This window comes from Electrona antarctica, assembly GCF_951216825.1.
Source record: "Electrona antarctica genome assembly, chromosome: 19".
NCBI classification, from domain to species: domain Eukaryota; kingdom Metazoa; phylum Chordata; class Actinopteri; order Myctophiformes; family Myctophidae; genus Electrona; species Electrona antarctica.
In genome coordinates this window covers 12,118,425-12,138,087 of record NC_136800.1, presented here as the reverse complement: position 1 = coordinate 12,138,087, position 19,663 = coordinate 12,118,425, and the positions used below count along the sequence as shown (strand labels likewise).

Below are 19,663 nucleotides of genomic sequence, written 5' to 3'. Positions count from 1 at the left end.
CGTTGAATGGCTCTAGAGAGACTGTGTACCAATTTGCGTGATGTTTGGACAAAATCTGTAGGTGTACTGTCCAAAAACTTGTTTTGCACAAAGCGGCCTCCTGGTGGCGCTATAATAGGCTGTTCTGAAATTTGACGGACACACGGACGGACGGACACACGGACACACGGACACACGGACGGAGTGCAAAACATACTCTCTCCCCATGCCTTCGGCCTGGTGGAGACAATAATAATGATATGGCATATAGTGGGTTAAGTAAAAACCTTTCAACACCATTGGAGAGTAGGGGAGAATAATTGTGGGTCCAGATATTTAGAACATATAATAAAAGGTATACACATACTGGTACATACCAGTAATACACATATACAGTAGTGCAAGTAGTGTGCAAACAATGAGAAGATACTTACACATTCATGGCAATCTTGTATCTTTCAGGGGCTGTTGACCAGCTCAGTGGCCTTGTGGTTAGAGTGTCCGCCCTGATACTGGGAGGTCGGGGTTCAATCATACCAAAGACTCTAAAAATGGGACCCAGTGCCTCCCTGCTTTACACTCATCAAGGGTTGGATTGGGGGTAAGTCCCTGCGACATACTAGCGTCATGTCCAGGGGGTGTACTTGTACATCAAGCTGCCTCACTGTACAGAAACAGGAGATATGCTCCTGCCCTATGGGCCCCATGGCTCGGCAAGGCTACTACACATTCATGGCATTTTTTTTTTATCATTCAGGGGCTGTTAAAAAGGTCTTAATAGTCTTAAGGTCTTAAATTAAGTCATCTGGGTACTTGATGCTGCCTATATACTCTCTCTATGTGCATTCTCCAGGTCAGGTCCTCTGTGATGTGCACACTGAGGTACTTGAAGCTGCCTACCCTCTTCACTGGATGTGAGAGCTCAAAGATCGATATTCATCTGCTTGGTTTCTCCATCATTCAGGAAGAGGACAAGCATAAGCACCAAGTGATCAGGCCTGCCTGTGTCAGGTACAGGCAAACTTCACTTGACAGTTGAATAGAAATGTAGTTTTACTGAATGTGTTGTCAGTGAATGTTTGGTCTCTCAGTCTGCAGTATGAAAGCTTCTCATCCACTCCTGATGGTTCAGAGACCGACCCACAACAAAGAAAAGTCTTAACTAGGTACAGAAATGTTGTTTCAAACCATGTGACTCCCATTGGAAATGAATTGCGAGCTTGCATCAGGCAATAAGTCTCATGCATCAGCTATACATCAATCTGTTGTGAACGTGCATCTTGACCCAAATGCATTGGGGCAAGATGTAAACAAACCCTTTCTTTACATCTAGCATGCATCAATGTTGTATGCTAGATCGAAAGGTGTGAGTCAGGCATATGTCATCACACATACAAGGACACATGGTAGCTCAAATTAGAATCCTTCAAAACCGCCCGAGGGGCACTTACGGGCGACATATTTTTCTATACTGTACATATTGTCCCTTATTTTCTAACCGTGGATATGATGATTTCCTTTTTTCTTTTTTTTTTACATAGAAGTGTAAATCTGTAGGCCTGTCTTTAATGTTCTGATTAATTGAAAATGGAGGACCCTATGTAAACAAGTCTTAGTGCTTTTTTTCTGGTTTTACCCTCTTAGCAGATTTTGTATTGACATGTACTTTCGTTGAATTGTATAGGCCTACCCATTGTACAAACTGTTAATACAATTTGCAATCAATCAATCAATCAATCAAACCAAGCTTTCTGTTCCAAGCCAACCGATGTTGTGCAGGATTTACACAAGACACATATGTATCCACTTATTAGATTGCATTCAAACAGCCATAGTAGTAGGCTATAGTAGTATAAGGCCCATGGTAACACTAGTACTTAAAAGACTGAGTACAACGTTCAACGACAACAACTATGACAGTGACACAGACACAGAGAAGGCTCCTTTGACTCAAATACACCAGAGTAAGGCCAAGTGTGGACAAGGACGGACACATGCACATGCACCGCACAGACGAACAGTCTGGTGAAACGTAGGAGGACACTAGGAAGGAGCCAAACGGTACCAGGTCGTCTCGCCCCAAACCATAGTCCTAGAGACCTCTCAGTGCCTGCTATCCCCCAAGAATACACAAGGCAGAGAGAGCTTCCTGTTGGTTCTGGCAGGAGAGAAAGGACAGTCGCGTCCGCGGGGGGTGCCCTGGGCGAGGTGGTCGCTGGGGTGTGGCTGGCACTGGTTTGCTGCACCTGGCCGGCAGGTTTCGATCCACAGCCTGTTGGCCGGGTGTGGCCATTCTTCCCGGTGCTGGTTGCGCCTGGGGTGCCCCTCCGTGGACTTTCACCTTGTCTTTAGTAAAGCCTCCAGAGTGACCTCCTGTAGACTGATGGTCTTTCTTGTCCAGCTATAAAACATCAACGTTTAAATTGACATCTTATTCATCAACATGGTTCATATATCTAGATGTATATCATCTCATAGTAAGTAAACATTTACATCTTAAATTCACCATCATTCACATTCATATATCCAGATGTATAGCATTGTTAGTAAACATTATTTACATTATTTAACGGAATAATAATCAGATGATTCTACCAGCATTTTTGATACATGTTGAGTACAATTGTACAACATGACAGGCAGCCTACTGGTAGAAATGTTGACCTCTGGGTCCATATACTGATTTTTTCAGGAATAATTTCTTCCATAACCCTCTTTACATCTCTGTACTCAGAGATGTATAAAATACCAATATTAAAAATGTCACCAACATTGGGGAATGTCTCTGTACTGTACTTTTTTCAAACAGTAAAGGGACTATACCGGCCGTCAAAGTAGCAGCATAGAGTAGACAGCATTAGCCTATATATTAGCTGTCAGGTGTACATTTAACATCAAAGTACATAAAATAAACAATAGATATCTTTTTTTTTAATAATTCAAAATTTTATTTGTTTTTCAAAATCGTACAAAATCTAGGTTCAGTACAAAGCAGCATTACAGATAGCCAGTCCAAGAAACATAACAGTTAAAATAAAATAAAAAAAGAAGAAAAATAACAACAAGGAAATCATTTAAGGTTCATAATTCATATACATCCAGAACTCATCCCATGTCTCTTTCATTTTGCTTTCTGCATCTACCCTGCCCAACATATATTCATATGATGTTATTTTGATCATTTCTTCATTCCATTCTTTAAGCCCAGGTGTTCTGGGGACCTTACAATGACGCAACAGTATTCTGGCAGCGGTAACAAGTCCAACTTTTATAATAGTGAAATAATTTTTAGATAACTATAGATATCTTAATCCTGTCACACAGCATATGAAGGGGACACTTGGTTTGTACAGCTTTGTTAAATTACATTATTTAAGAACTTTCTAAAGAGAAGGTAATCCTTAACTGACTGAAAACCTTTATATATTAAAGATGTTTCAGATGTGAACATAAAATGAAATACTGTGCACTAAATACATGATTTTCCCCATATTCCTTATAAGACCTGTTGTAACATTCATAGAATATTGGAATGATTAACTCACCATTTCTAATAGTAAGCCTTCATTCTTCAATACACATACACACATACATTTAACAATATTGAGTCCACGGCCGCCATGCTGAAGAAATTCACTGAATTATATTATCCTATAATAAGCAATCTTCAGCAATCTTTAGACAATAACACTGTATAAAATGATTGTAGAGTTCAATTTTGTATTTTGTGTGATAATGAACTTGTTTACACCAAGCTTCAGTTATCCCTGAGCCACTCGCTGTTACCAACTGCATAGTAAAATCTTCAGTATTCATTTGTCCATTTCAGAGTTCAATGAACACTCAGAATTTTACAGGGTGGGCCTTTCAATACGTCGGAAATCCTCAATTGCTGAATTTGTGTACACATTGCAAAAAGAGCATTCTGCAAGGAACATAACTGAAATCTACAATTTAGATAACTTATCTAGTTTATTATTTCAGTCAAGTTGACTCATTGTGGAATATAAGGAAGTTCTGTAAAACAACAGCTTTAAAACAGTAGTCGAGACAATAGAAATTTGAATGCTGACCACTACTAAAGATTTATACAGTGTTGCATTGCAACGCGTTGTGAGATTGTAGATTTGCTGTTTTTGACGTGCGACGTCATACAATGGAGTAGTCTGACTATAAATTAAGCATATTAAAGGGTCAGTTTGGGATGTTCTCATCTACCTGACAGTGAGGCAGAAAGTGGTTTTCTTGTCCAAGAAACGAATGTCCCCCCCTACCCCCACCCGCACCCCCTTCACACCTACAACCCTCTATTTGAGTCTGACTCCGCCCCCAGTATGCTAAGTAGATCATGGGCCCTGCGTGATGGGGACTGGATGGTGTCAAAGGGTAGGTCCTCATCCTTCCTTCCTTCCTCCTCTAAACTTATTGCCACACATAAAACATACACTTATTGATTATAACCGAATGTTGGCCATCCATATCTGTTCTTTAGAATATATACTGTTATGCTTTTAAATTTCAATGTTTTTGGCAAAACGGAGTTGATTTTTTCTTTGTGAATACTCAAATGAATTTGGAACAATTCAATTAGCAGTTTTTTTTAATAGGGAACTGCTTACCTCTATATTTGCCGGCGTTTTTGAGTTTCACAGGAAAAAGGACACCGTGTGTTGACCTGGCGGGTTTCTGAGACGTCCACCCTCTTAGATCATCTAGCGTTCCTAGATGATTTTGAATAACAAAACACGGTATTTTTTTCTACACCACTATAGTCTTGCAGTTTCGGTCTGTTGTTGGTGTGACCGACCCCCCCCCCCCCCACACACACACACACACACACGTCTGTGCCTATTTAAGAGGACTTTGTTTGGTGCCACAGCAGTGTGGTTTCCAGATTACATAGTGTTGAGATTCGAGAACTATAGCTTTGACATGGCTTTACTACAAACACTGAAGTCTCTGCTCAACAAGAGACTCTCTGCTGCTGCTGCTGAAGACATAGTTGGGTCTGGGATCGTTGGAAAAATCGAGTATGAGGACCAAGATTTCTGTTCCAAGCAGGAAATTGACCGCCAACGCAGACTGCTGGATATGGTTTTAAAACCAGAGATCAGATTACACCGATCAGGTTGGTAACACTTCATCACACTGTAAAAACGGAGTTTGAACATGAATCATTCTAAGTACATTTACATACATTCATATTGTAAAAATGAAAAGGTCAAATGGTGAGATTACAGTCCATCCATCAATGATGGAAGTTTTTGTGTGCGTCGCATCGCGAGCTTGTAGATCGGCTAAATGGCCGAAATGTGTTGAAGTGGTTAATGTAATAAAATCTGCAAAGTATTAGTAACTCAAGTTTTCAAATAATTGCAGTGGAGTAAAAGTATACATTTTGGCTCTGAGATGTAGGCTAGTGGAGTAGAAGTAAAGGTATTGGAAATTGGATATACTCAAGTAAAGTAGGCTACAAATAGCTCTTAAGTAGCCTACAGTAGCCTACTTTCCACCACTGCTATTATGTTTTTAGATAAGTTTCAGTAATTAGTGAATTTAGCAAAAGTGGCACAGAAAAACAATGGATGGAGTTCAAACATGTAATGGTTTTGTGTTATTTTGTCTCTTTCGTAGACTCCCAGTCTGTCACTGGCTGGCTGTGTCTGTCCCTGGCTGGGTCTGTCTGAGCACGAAAATTGCGTTTGGTTGGTTTTCACAACCAAGTGTCATTGTTGCGCAGCCTAACACACACACACATACACACACAGACACACACACACACACACACACACACACACACACACACACACACACACACACACACACACACACACACACACACACACACACACACACACACACACACACACACACACACACACACACTAACTGTACATACTGTATGATGATTTGGGGTGTTACAGTACAGTACAGGTGTTACAGATGATTTGGGGTGTTACAGTACAGTACAGCCTCACCTTCACACCTCGACCTGAGCAGTCGCATTCCAGAGCTCTCTCCGGACAACGCAGCGACATGGCTACGTTTTCAACCTTTTCCGCCTTTTTCCTCTTCTTCATCCTATGGATTACGGACGCGTTCTTTAATTCAACATGGACTTTACACCATGAAGAGATGGAACGATACGGAAACGAAGCGGAGGAGCTTCACAGCGACTTTTTCCTCCTAAACGGCTCGGAATGTAAGCACATTTCTTTTGGGTCGGCGGCGATTCACGCCTTGTTAACAGCAAACCCGGATCGCAAGAACAAACCCCCGACTGGCAAAATGGATCGCAGAACTGTGATTATTCTTTGCCTGCTGCTTTCGGGAGACATTCATTCCAATCCTGGTCCGGTCACTCGATCTCAAGCGAGACTGCTCGCTCTGCAGCAACAGTTGCTTCCGCAAACATCGGCCGTTTCCATCGCAACGCGCCACGGCTTCCACGCCTTCCAGGGCGCCAACGCCAGCGGACCCCCATATACCACCGCAGCCGTCTTGTTCGCTGAAGGCGCCCCAGCGGCAGAGATCAACGTGGCCTACCGTCACAACACAGGCCTACCTGAGCAGACCGAGGAACACCCCCCCCTCCCCCACACCTCCAGTCAACCCAGGGCTACTGAGGACAATGGACCACCACCTTCCCCCATTTCCACCCCAGCCGCGGTCCTAGAGGTGTCGGCAATCAACACGGCCGCCATTGAGTTGGATCTGGCTGCAGACATTACCAGGTTCAACGGCACCACCCCCCACATTCCACCGCCCTCCCCCATTCACACCTCAGCCACTGGGCAAGACAATGGACGGAGTGATCTTACATCGGCGGCAGCCGAGGCAAAAGACACGGACAACACCACCATCTACAGGCATGAAGAGTCTCCACATCCAACCAAGGGGGACAAAGCGGCTGGAGACGGACAACGTGATACTTTACCTGCTATTTCTGCTGTTTCTCCGGTCGACACCATGGCTCAATCGGCCCCACCAGAGCCCTCAACAAACCTGGACGAGGGACCCCATCCCCCACTCCCGCCACCCCACGACGACCCCCACGCACCCCCCACCCTCCCCCCACGGCAACCCGCGGCTTCTACAGACATCAACAATGGCCCTCCGCTTCCCTACTTCACCACGGAGGAAATAAGCACCATAGTCAGAGCCAACGGACTTCATATCTTTCACCTGAACATCAATAGCCTTGGACCCAAAATGGCTGAAATCAGGCATATGTTTCAATGCGGTAAGGCGAACATCATTAGCTTCTCTGAAACCAAACTTGATGAGTCAACCAAAGACCCAGAAGTTGAAATAGAGAACTATTCTTTGATCAGAAACGACAGAAACAGGCATGGTGGCGGCGTGTGTATGTATATTCACAAAGACACTGAATATGTTACTCGTACTGACTTACAGCATGATGAAATTGAAACTGTGTGGGTTGAATTAATTTTCAAAAAGGCTAAATCAGTATTAGTGGGCACCGTCTACAGACCGCCTGACCAACATGGGTTCTATGATATACTTGAGGGGTGCTTAGCTGAGGAGGAATGTGTAGAGAAAATCCTGATTGGCGACTACAATACAGACATGCAACGTAAGGAAGCACCTGTGTTTAAGTCATTCAGTAAGTTCTGTGATCTACATAGTGTCAGTCAGCTAATTACCCAACCCACTAGAGTGTGTGATTCTACTCAAACTGTCATTGATCTCATTCTGTCCTCGGACAAATCCAGAATCTCCAAGAAAGGGGTTATTGTATGTGGGCTTAGTGATCATTTTATGATATTCTGTACCCGCAAAATACAAAAACTTAAGACCGGCTGCCACAAAACAGTCATATCAAGGGACCTCAAAACCTACTCTAGTGAGGTCTTTAACCAAGTATTGGAGAGTCTGGATTGGTCCGATGAGCTTAAAAGCACACTTGTCGAAGAAGCTTGGCTTGGCTTCAAAACCAAATTTACATCAGTACTGAACAACATGGCTCCTTTGAGAACCACCAGGGGCAAAACCCGCTCGGAACCATGGATGAATTCGGACATACTGGCTGCAATGAAAGCCAGAGACAAAAAATGCTCTGAAGTTCTAAAATGCAAGTCAAAGCTAGCCAAGCGCTTCGACAGTGTTCGCCAAGCTCGTTTGAACAACCTTAATACACAACGAATCAAACTACGAAACAGTGTAACTGCCATGACTAAATCAGCTAAAAGTAACTTCATTAATGATAAAGCTCAGGAAAACAAAAACAATCCTCATGAGCTCTGGAAGCTACTAAACAATCAACTAAGCTATGGTCAGAAACTAAAAACCAGATTTTCGAACATAAACATCAAATCTGACAACACTCTCATCACTGACAACCTTGATGTGGCCAACTACTTGAATATCTTCTTTACAAACATAGCAACAACTCTGGTTAACAAACTGCCCTCCCACTCTGGGCTCTTTGGTGTAGAGCACATTACAACCTTCTACAAAAACCTAGGTGTTTGCAAAGACGATTTTAAACTAGTTATGGTAACAACTGATGAGATAATTAAGAAACTGAGTGCCCTCCAACCCCACAAGGCCACAGGCCATGACAACATTCCCTCCAAATTTCTCAGAGACTCAGCCATCTCTATAGCTCCAATCATCACCCACATAGTAAACCTCTCCATCAAACAGGGACAGGTCCCCCAAGATTTCAAACTGGCCAAAGTAACCCCCTTGCACAAGAAAGGGAGTAAATTAGACCCCGGCAACTACCGCCCTATTTCTATTCTTAGTTCCATCTCGAAAGTGATGGAAAAAATAGTCTATGAACAGGTTGAAAAGTATCTTGCCACTAACAAATTATTGTACGAGTTCCAATCTGGCTTCAGAACATCCCACTCCACTGACACATGCCTTCTCTATTTAAGCGACCACATCAAACAAGAGGTGGACGCTGGCAAATACTGCGGCATGGTCATGCTGGACCTCCAAAAGGCTTTTGACACCGTGAACCACTCCATACTGGTTAACAAGCTAAAAGCAATTGGTTTCGATAGCACATCAGTGAGCTGGATGCAATCCTACCTGGAGGGGAGAGAACAGATGGTGGAAGTGAACGGAACACTGCCCCCCCCCCTCCCAGTGAGCTGTGGCGTTCCACAAGGAAGCATACTAGGGCCTCTACTGTTCCTAATATATGTAAACGACATGACTTCAGCCTGTGACTGCAACTTGTTCCTGTTCGCAGATGACTCAGCACTGCTGGTCTCGGACAGGGACAAACTGCAGGTTGAAAATGCCCTCAGCTCTGAACTCGGTAGAATCTGCACCTGGCTCGCTGATAACAAACTATCTTTACACCTGGGAAAAACTGAATCCATTCTCTTTGGCTCTATTAGTAATCTCAGCAAGGCAAATGGCTTCTTGGTTAGAGTGGGTGACAATGTTATCACACGTAAAGATGAAATTACCTACCTAGGTTCCATCCTGGAGGCTAATCTTTCCGGTGATAAAATGGCCACCAACGTAATCAAAAAAGTCAACCATAGAACAAGATTCCTCTACAGGATCTCCTCACTGGTCAACAAAAACACCTTGAAGACCTTAACAGGAGCCCTTGTACAGGGTTTCTTTGACTATGCATGCACCTCCTGGTACCACAGCACCTCAAAGGCCCTTAAAACCAGGCTCCAGACTTCCCAAAACAAACTGGTCAGGCTCCTACTTGATCTAGCCCCCCGAACCCACCTCACCCCTGCCCACTTCGACAGGCTGGAATGGCTTAGGGTCGACGACAGAGTACAGCAACTTGCAATGGGTCTGGTCCACAAGATTCGATACACCACCAAGATACCCATGTACCTGTCTAGATACTTCCTTAATGTTAACGAAGTCCACACCCACAACACCAGAGGGAGTGCAACGAACCATGTACAACCCAGATTCGGCACAAACAAGGGACTAAATTCTTTTCGCTCCTATGCCACCAAAATGTGGAACGCCCTACCAACTGTCATTAAGACATGCGAATCCCTTGACTCCTTCAAAACTGCTCTCAAAGGGCACCTACGGATGGCTGCAATTCGAAACTGGCCCCCGTAAAATCTGAATCCCCCCCCCGCCCCCCCCTTTTTTCCCCTCACTGTATATATTTCTTTTCCCTTTTTACCTCCTTTTTGATGAATTCCTGTTCTGTCTATAGAAGTGTCTATTTGTACGTCTCTAAATGTTTTGATGATTTGAACATGGTGGACCCTGTTGGAAACAAGTGTAATGCTTAATTGGGTCGTCCACTCACAGTTAACAGCCTTTGTATTGAGTTTGTGCTTGAAATGTACTGTAATTCTGCAAACTGTTAATAAATTCTTCAATCAATCAATCAAACTCCCTGCGTGTAAAGAGGTAAAGAGGCCCAGTCTGGTCCAGGAGCAACCCGAACCTCCCCTGATCAACCTGGATGAAAACACAGAGACACAGCCGCTGGCCACAACAACCTCAACTCAACGCATGGAAACAAGCGTTGACGTGTTCTATGGAGCATCAGCACGCAAATCACGCAAAAGGAAAAACGTGGAAGGACAAAAATCGTCTTCGAGCAACAAGCCGTCACACTTCCCGGACCCAGAGTCTCCAGAACCAATTCCTGCGTCCATGGAGGTTCAAACAGTGAAAAAGAGAAAGAGCGGGATGAGATGCTACATTCCATGTAGCATTTGTGGTGAATCTGTGTTAGATATGGAGATGGACAAGCACAAGGAAGAGGTTCACGTAGGGAGAAAATACATTAGAATTAGATGTTGCTATTGTGACGAAGGATTTAATTTTTATACAAAACACCGTGTCTACGTGCACTACTGTTTGTAGATCCTACAAAATCGCTGTTTAAAGATCAAACATTCTACAAAAGAAACTCAGTGGCAACAAGCTCTCAAGCATTATTTTGTACCTCATTGCATTTTCATCAATAAAAATGCATTAAAAAAATCAGCATACTTTGTTACTTAATACAGGTGCATACAGCAGTGGAATGCTTGTGTGACATACTAACATCAACTCAACAACAACAATAATATTGGATATGATACGAAAAAGAAATTCAATTGATTGATTGATTGATTGAAATATTTATTAACAGTTTGCAGAATTACAGTACATTTCAAGCACAAACTCAATACAAAGACTGTTAACTGTGAGTGGACGACCCAATTAAGCATTACACTTGTTTACAGGAGGGTCCACCATGTTCAATTCATCAAAACATTTAGAGACGTACAAATAGACACTTCTATATAGTCAAAGAACAGAACAGGAATTCATCATAGAAAGAAAGAAAGAAAGTAAGATTATATAATTCAATAAAATAAAAATATATATAAATGAGATAGTGATAAACCGTAGGATTCTATAGCATCTGTCTATACAACATGGTATTTCGTTACATTAAATTTTTACCATTTGTGGTCAAAACAAATAACAAGGGATGGGAAGTACTACTATCCACACTACAGATTACTTAGTAAAGGAAAAAAGGATACATTACTTGAATAAAACATACGACTATAAAATATACAAATGTAGATACAAATCTACAAGTATATCTATGAGTATTATACATGAATGCATTTAAAGCTACACATATAAATGTGTCCGTTATGGTTGATCAAGTTGCCTGCCTGATCGAGGTGTCACTGGTGTTAGAGCACATAAGTGGCTGCACGATTGCCAGTGTTTTACCCTCAGTCTTTCTAAGCATGCAAGGATGGACTGGACCAATGGTAACTCATTTCCCTCTGATTAATTAGGTGTAATGTACAGTGAAGAATGACATTCTTTCTCTGGCCATAGATGCTGGCCAATAGGAATCAAATCTTTGTATCTCATATACTGTGTAGGCCTAAAAAAAAGAAAATATTCACATTTGATGTCATTGAGAAGTATTCATGAGGGGGGCACGGTGGCACAGTCGGTAGTGCTGTCACCACTCACCTCACAGCTAGAAGGTCCTGGGTTCGTCCTGGGTTCGATTCCCGCTGTGGGCGTGTTCCCTCCTCCACGTCATCATCAGTGCCCATACCAGAGGCGGGGTTGGCGAAAGGGCCTTTCTGTGTGGAGTTTGCATGTGCTCCCCATGTCCCCCCCCACGTTGGCAGAGGAAGTGTAGCGCCCAGGATTACATTAGATAATTGACACTGAAGTATTCATGAGAGAAGTGTTTTAGAGATTCAAGATTCAAAGGATTTATTTGTCAATCAATCACTCGTGCAGGTAAAAATTGTAAATTGTAAATTGTAGTGAAATGTTGGCATGGCATGGTCTGCAGACTGTAATAACAATAACAACTAGAAAAAGTGCCCTTCTGGGCACAGGTCTCCACCAGGAGGATAGGAGTGTGTGTGATGTTTGGCAAAATGTTTAGGAGTAATATAAGTGTGTGTGTGTGTGTGTGTGTGTGTGTGACACGGCTTGGCCTGTTGTAGCGCCACCATGAGGCTGATTTGAAAACTGTCAAATGGCATTTCTTCCTCAGCCTAGTGGGAATATGCATGCACAGTTTCACCACAATCGGACGCTGCGTCGAGTAGTTGTGGCGATTTGTACAAAACGGGTACAAAGCGGGCTACTCCTGAAAAGTTTAGAAGCCAATCGTAGGCAATGAAGGTGGATTATGAGAAATCAAAAAAACCCGTCTTGATCACATGACTATGGAGAGCATGTGTACCGATTTGCGTGAAATTTGGATAACATCTGAAGGAGTAATATTAGAAAATGTGTTTTACATATGTCGGCCTCCTGGTGGCGCTATAAAGAGCAGATGTGAAAAATTCCAGGCAAAGGTTTTTCCTAGGCCTCTAGGGAGTTGGCATACAAAGTTATCCACAAATCCGTGCAGTTGGAGGTAAAAACACTTTTCGGCCAGTTATAGCGCCACCATGAGGCTGAGTTGAAAATGTTCACGTGGCATTTCTTCCTCGGCCTAGTCGGAATGTGCGTGCGCAATTTCACGGAAATCCGACGATGTGTTCATGATTTGCAGCATTTTGTTTGAAACTGAGCAATCCTGCAAACTTTGGAAGCCAATCTTAGCCAATCAGGATGGAGTCTGAGAAATCTGAAAGACCAGTTTCGTTGAATGGCTCTAGAGAGACTGTGTACCAATTTGCGTGATGTTTGGACAAAATCTGTAGGTGTACTGTCCAAAAACTTGTTTTGCACAAAACGGCCTCCTGGTGGCGCTATAATAGGCCGTTCTGAAATTGTTGGGGCAGAGGTTCATCGTTGGCATCCAGGGAGTGCGTGTGCAAAATTTGGCATCGACCGGGTTAACGGACGGACACACGGACACACGGACGGACGGACACACGGACACACGGACGGACGGACGGAGTGCAAAACATACTCTCTCCCCATGCCTTCGGCCTGGTGGAGACAATAAAGGGAAGCTCCGCACACTCAGATCTGCACACAATCAATGTATTTATTTAGCAAGCTTTCGGTCTACTGACCTTCTTCTTGATGCCTTAAGGCCGGGCTCCACCGGGCGCGTCAGCGTCGCGTCTCCGTCACCGTCAGGGAATGTTCCCTTTTTAATCAATGAAGGGTGGCTCCACTGCCCGCGTTGACAGAGACGCGACGCGTGCATTAAAATTGAACCGGTGCGTTTTTTGACGCGACGCGACGGAGACGCAACGCGTCCGGTGGAGCCCGGCCGTTACGGCCGGGCTCCACCGGGCGCGTCAGCGTCGCGTCTCCGTCACCGTCAGGGAATGTTCCCTTTTTAATCAATGAAGGGTGGCTCCACTGCCCGCGTTGACGGAGACGCGACGCGTGCATTAAAAATGAACCGGTGCGTTTTTTGACGCGACGCAGACGCAACGCAACGCGTCCGGTGGAGCCCTGGCGTAAGAAGAAGGTCAGTAGACTGAAAGCTTGCTAAATAAATACATTGATTGTGCACAGATCTGAGTGTGCGGAGCTTCCCTTTATTTTTCTCATCTATATTAGCCTAGTAGCCAAAAAGTGAACCCGGACATGTTGAGTACACCAAGGTTTTATGTTAGAAATGTTTAGTATGGGTCCCCAGCATGTAGAAACTGCCGGATGCTAACTTGCATATGTTGAGCAATTTTCATAATTGGCATAATATGTGACCATACCATACCATTAACAACCTATAGAAGGCAAAATATTCAAAATTGAATCATGCTTTATCTAGCATGTGATGTGTCGAACTAGGGGGTTTTCATGATGCTGAATCCATTCCAAGCATTAGTTTTGCAAAAAAACTCATTGGGCGTAAAACGGCCCTGCCCACTTGACATCATCAATTTGTGATGACGGCATTGGCCGTTTTTAGCCCAATGAGTGTTTTTTTTGCAAAACTAATGCTTGGAATGGATTCAGCATCATGAAAAAACCCTAGTTTGACACATCACATGCTACATAAAGCATGATGACATTTTTTATATTTTGCCTTCTATAGGTTGTAATTGGTATGGTTACATATTATGCGAATTATGAAAATTGCTCAACATATGCAAGTTAACATCCGGCAGTTTCTACATGCTGGGGACCCATACTAAACATTTCTAACATAAAACCTTGGTGTACTCAACATGTCCGGGTTCACAATGGGGCTCTATGGGCTGGCTACTAGACTATATATATATATATATATATATATATATATATATATATATATATATATATATATATATATATATATATATATCGATGTAGTTATTTAGGATGAAATAGGCTATAAATAGTTAGCCTATTACTATTATTGTTTATTATTATTATTATTATTATTATTATTATTATTAGCATTCTTATAGAGACTTAATTTGTTCATAGAATCACATAAAGAACAGAACAGGTGACATGGAAATAATTATGTGTTGGAAATAGCATGAAGTCGAATGCATGGGATTATTGATCATGATCAAAATCTATACTGGATCATGGGTGGGGCTTCCCTTGCTCTGGTCCATAGCTCTAGCCTCTAATGCAAAGGCATTAGAGCTATGGACCAGAGCTATGCTTCTCTTCGCCTTATGTTTCACCGCGTACACAGTTCAGTTGAGTTTACACCAGGCCGGGACTTTGGCAGCCGCTGACGTTAACAAAGAAATAGGTTCGTTTACGCGGCAGCGGGCACAGGCAGCTCATGTCTTGATGTCTATATTCTTCTCAAAATGCTAACAGATTAGGTTTTTTTTAGACAGTATCAACAAAACCAACGAACCAACATAACAGCGTGGTTTGCATTGCAACAATGGGCGTTCTCTCTGAATTCGCCGTCGTAACATTCAGAGTAGTTTGGTCTTTCGTGCTGGCCGGTGTGAAGTGGCTTGTTGGTCCAAAGGAGAAGAATGTAACGGGTCAGATCTGTCTGATAACCGGGGCCGGTGGCGGCTTGGGGCGGCATTTGGCCACGGAGTTCGCCCGTCGGGGAGCAACGCTGGTTCTTTGGGACATAAACAGTAAAAGCAACGAGGAAACTGCAGAAATGGTGCGACAAATCCACGAGTTGATCTCCGTAGGTAAATTGCCTCATTGGAGACAACTTCTGAATTGTCCTTTTCTTTTTTAATGTTATTTAGTTCCTGAAATTGCCTGGGCATGTTTGAATGACAATGTAATAATGTATTCCTCATGTTCTTCCCCCAAATGTAATAACACGTACGCGGACGCCCCCTGATGTCCCTGTTTGTACTTGAACCCATTGTGAGTTATGCAAAGGCTATACAAAGACAAGACATTCTGACATTGTACTTGAACCCAGTATGAATTATATAGCCTAAGCCTACACCCCCCCTCTTAATTCATTCCCCCCCAATTTTATTTACCAAAGACAAGATTTTGTTTTCTTTTTCGAGTCATATGAAGGCTAGAAGCAAGCAAGCACCGTTTTTAACACTTTTTTTTAATCTCCTCCTTGAGCATGCTCCTCCTTGAGCATGCAAGTGCCACACAGTACTGCATCACAATTTGTCTATCATAAACATAATATGGCACTTAATGCCTGGCAAACAGCGATAATTAAGTATTCTGGTTAATGCAGATTGCAGGGCTTTTCCTGGCATGAAATAATAGCTGATGGTATTTGATGCAATTTGATGAATTGAACAAGGTGGACCCTCTTGTAAACAAGCGTAATGCTTAATTGGGTCGTCCACTCACAGTTAACAGTCTTTGTATTGAGTTTGTGCTTGAAATGTACTGTAATTCTGCAAACTGTTAATAAATATTTCAATCAATCAATCAATGCTCCGGTCTCAATGGTACGCTTGGCCAACATGTGATGTACACTACAGTACACTAATTAATACATCAGTGATAACTGAAACCAACACTGAGGTGATGAATGCCGCCATGGTGTGTTTTTAATGGAGGGAGTGTCATATACCTCCTTAGCGCTCCTTTGCTTCATTTCATTGTGAAGTAGCTGCTTTGGCACTTACAGAGGACACTGTGTGCACCGGAGACCCAAGGGATTCTTTCCTCCTTCAAACTGTTAAAGTTAAAAGGGCAGGCACTAGTGATCACAAAAGGATCAAGCATTCCACTCCTGTAGATCCATGACACGGTTGACACCCCTCTGTGAACATAAAGAAAATTAAAAATCAAATGAATGTAGAAACAGATTATAAACATGGCGCCAGGTGTTTTATCTGTCACAGAACTGGGCATTTCTGAAATCTTAATTCATCTGCTACTCTTCTCCCTTATGGAAGTTTCTCCATTTAGTCAAAACGTAAGTCTCAGCTCCAGTCAGAGACCCAAACCACTGCTTCCATCAGCTATTGAATCATATTCAACTGGGTGTCACAGCGTGGCTAAATTGGTCTTTCCAACATAGTTGATTAATTTCCATGGCCGTAGTTGAGATTCACTAAATGGCAATGCTTTGTATATTTGTTTTCATCAGTGGTTACGACACAGTTTGTCTTGTTTGTAAGCATATACGATTGTGCTTATTTGCAGATTCCCTAAATGCAGAAGATGGCTGTTTGTTTCAGCCACAGGTACACACCTATGTGTGTGATGTGGGCAAGCGGGAGCAGGTGTACCTGATGGCAAAGAAAGTGCAGAATGACGTGGGAGATGTAGACATTCTCATCAATAATGCAGGGGTGGTATCAGGGTGCCACTTGTTAGAGTGCCCCGACCATCTAATCGAGCGCACCTTGATGGTGAACTGCCATGCTCTGTTTTGGGTGAGTTGAGTTGAGATATGTATTTGTAGAAGAATTAACTTTCTGAGCTCACAGCAAGCCCACCTACAACCCCACCTACTATGCATGACTGCTAGACAATAAAATACAGGAGTTCTTCAAAATTGAGTGAGGATAGAGGTATGTGTCAATAAGATATAGACCTATACTTCAACGAAAATCACTTCTATTTCTGTGCAGGAATTGTTTTGTGGATTTAACTTCCCTTTAAACAGGGCGTAATATTTTAGTGTCATGATGATTACCCTCTTATTTGTTATGTACAGCCCCTTGAAGAATTATTTCCAAATTGATAAAGATGCATAAAAATTATTTCACCCCCAAGTACTCTAAATGAGAAGTGTAATTCTGCTACAAAATCACATTTCTTGAACTACAGCTAAGTAGTATAATAGCATACTAACCAAGTATTCTTGCTTCTGCAGACGTGCAAGGCATTCCTGCCCAGAATGATGGAATTGAACCATGGACACATGGTGACGGTGACCAGTACAAAGGGACTCTTCTCTATGGCAGGGATTGAGGTCAGAATGTCACATAACTCACAATTTAATCTGCATTGTAGCTGTTTATTAGTAACGTATTTTCAAACATGTGACTGCATGGATTTCAATGGGTAACTACCAACTAATTATGCTTATATTTTACATATTCATTATATTGTTTCGTTTTAGTGACTAAAATTGTAGAATGGCCACATTGGCCAGATTTTCACAGTACAAAGTGGAGAAAAAAGTCCTTTGTAAGTGAAGATTTGTCCTACTCTTACAGTAAAAAGTGGTGTATTATGTCTGTGGCATATGCAATGCAGTTCCCAAATGTGTGTGAAAAGTGTTATAACAGCATTGTGGGTTTGATTTCACCCTTTGGACTTTTATGTACTTTTATGTACCATTCCAAAGTCTCTTTTTAAATGTCCACAGTAGGGATGCTTTAAAAACATGGAATCTGATCAAAAACCTGTGTGTTGCAGGACTACTGTGCCAGCAAATCTGGAGCTGTGAGCTTCCACGAGTCTCTAAGTCATGAGCTGAAAGCAGCAGAGAAAGATGGCATCAAGATGACACTGGTTTGCCCCTCTCTGGTTGACACAAACATGTTCAGTAGATGCCAGAATAGGTAGGTGAATACTGAACAGAAGTAATTAAAAGGTTAAATTAGTGTGCACAAAAAGTAAAGAAAAAATGTTAATGAAATTGAATGATTTATTTTGTTTGATTCTAATGAAAACAAAAGAAAACAGAGATTGATAAATAGCCTGTCCAACTATTTGACCTCAAATGGTCTTTTACTCATGACATCATCAGCAAAAGCTCTTGTTTCAAAGTACAGTACAGGTGAGTGGATTTATACCATGGAACCGGCTGACAGTTTTCAACATTGTGTATTGCTTTCCTACCTTAACAGCTTGCCGCTGTAATTATTAATGCCATCATCCTCATTTGTAAATGATTATGTTTTTCAGGAAGGAGATAGCCCCACTGCTAGCAACACTGAGACCAGAGGAATGTGTACAGAGAGCCATGAGGGCCATTCTGACCGAGGAACCCATGATTTGCACACCGCGGAGCATGTACATGGTCAACTTCCTGAAGGCGTGAGTACACAACTACACTTACCAGGGTTCTCCCTTCCATTTTCTTGTTAGGGCAGCGTAAAACAGCAGTGTCTTGCTTGAAACTCTAATCTCTTCGAATTATGGCTGAGAGTTGATGAAAATTCCATGGCTTTGGGTTTATTCATTTTCATGTTTATACAACCATTCAGTGCGCCCTGTACGTAAATATGTTCATGAAAAACATTTGTAGTTTTGCCTTTTAAGATTTTCAAATTCAGTAGCCACAGAGAAAGTATATTCTATTATTTAATAAGTAATGTTGATTCTGCAGTGATAAATCTCATTATCTTTTTTGTTCCTGGTTGTTTTTCAGTGTTTTACCTTTTGATGCCGTTGTCTGCATGTATCGTTTTCTGGGTGCAGAAAAGTGCATGCACCCTTTCCTTCAGCACCATGGGGAAATGACCAACAACAACGAATCCCGGCTGGAAGACTAGCAGGCTTAATGACTTTTCAACCTGGCTTGTGGTGTGTCCCTATGTTGGGCATCATGTAATTATAGGTACAAATTGTCAAAAATGTCAAGAAATGGCCAAACTAGAAGCTCAAAATGCATTGCAGTATAATATGTTGTGAACTTGTAGATAGCCTTTTTTCACTATTCGCAACTAATAAACTATACTTCATTTTTTACTTTTTACACATAGTCCTTGAAGAGTTTTTTTATGGGTGGATTGGGAGAGTGGCTGTAATTCGCTGTAATTTGTGCACAATAATTTGTTTTTAAATGTGAAGCACGTTTGAGTTTACCTGGTATGAAATGTGCTACATATAAATGTACCATGACTTGACTTTAACATTGAGAGCATTGGGTTGGTGACATATCAGGGTATCTGGAGAACTTCAGGGT

At 42.3% G+C, this 19,663-nt stretch overlaps 1 protein-coding gene across 2 annotated transcripts; it reads left to right on the top strand.

The window, feature by feature from the left end:
• The first annotated feature begins 4,879 nt into the window (after positions 1-4,879).
• On the top strand, positions 4,880-19,453 carry LOC306943450 (retinol dehydrogenase 10-B-like). 2 transcript variants are annotated; one of them, XM_079529804.1, is made up of 6 exons: positions 4,880-5,107; positions 16,945-17,177; positions 17,621-17,719; positions 18,169-18,314; positions 18,661-18,792; positions 19,127-19,453. In XM_079529804.1, the coding sequence occupies exons 1-6, from the start codon at positions 4,912-4,914 to the stop codon at positions 19,248-19,250; spliced, it is 930 nt and encodes a 309-aa protein (XP_079385930.1). In that variant the 5' UTR covers positions 4,880-4,911; the 3' UTR covers positions 19,251-19,453. The 2 variants fall into 2 exon arrangements, with proteins under 2 accessions (XP_079385930.1, XP_079385929.1); XM_079529803.1 differs by lacking the exon at positions 4,880-5,107 and adding an exon at positions 14,990-15,500.
• Positions 19,454-19,663: the final 210 nt, after the last annotated feature.

Coding starts and splice junctions, on each gene's coding strand:
- LOC306943450 (XM_079529803.1), top strand. CDS start 15,233: ATGGGCGTTCTCTCTGAATTCGCCGTCGTAACATTCAGAGTAGTTTGG. Junction 15,501..16,944: donor CCACGAGTTGATCTCCGTAG/GTAAATTGCCTC, acceptor GCTTATTTGCAG/ATTCCCTAAATGCAGAAGAT. Junction 17,720..18,168: donor TCTCTATGGCAGGGATTGAG/GTCAGAATGTCA, acceptor TGTGTGTTGCAG/GACTACTGTGCCAGCAAATC.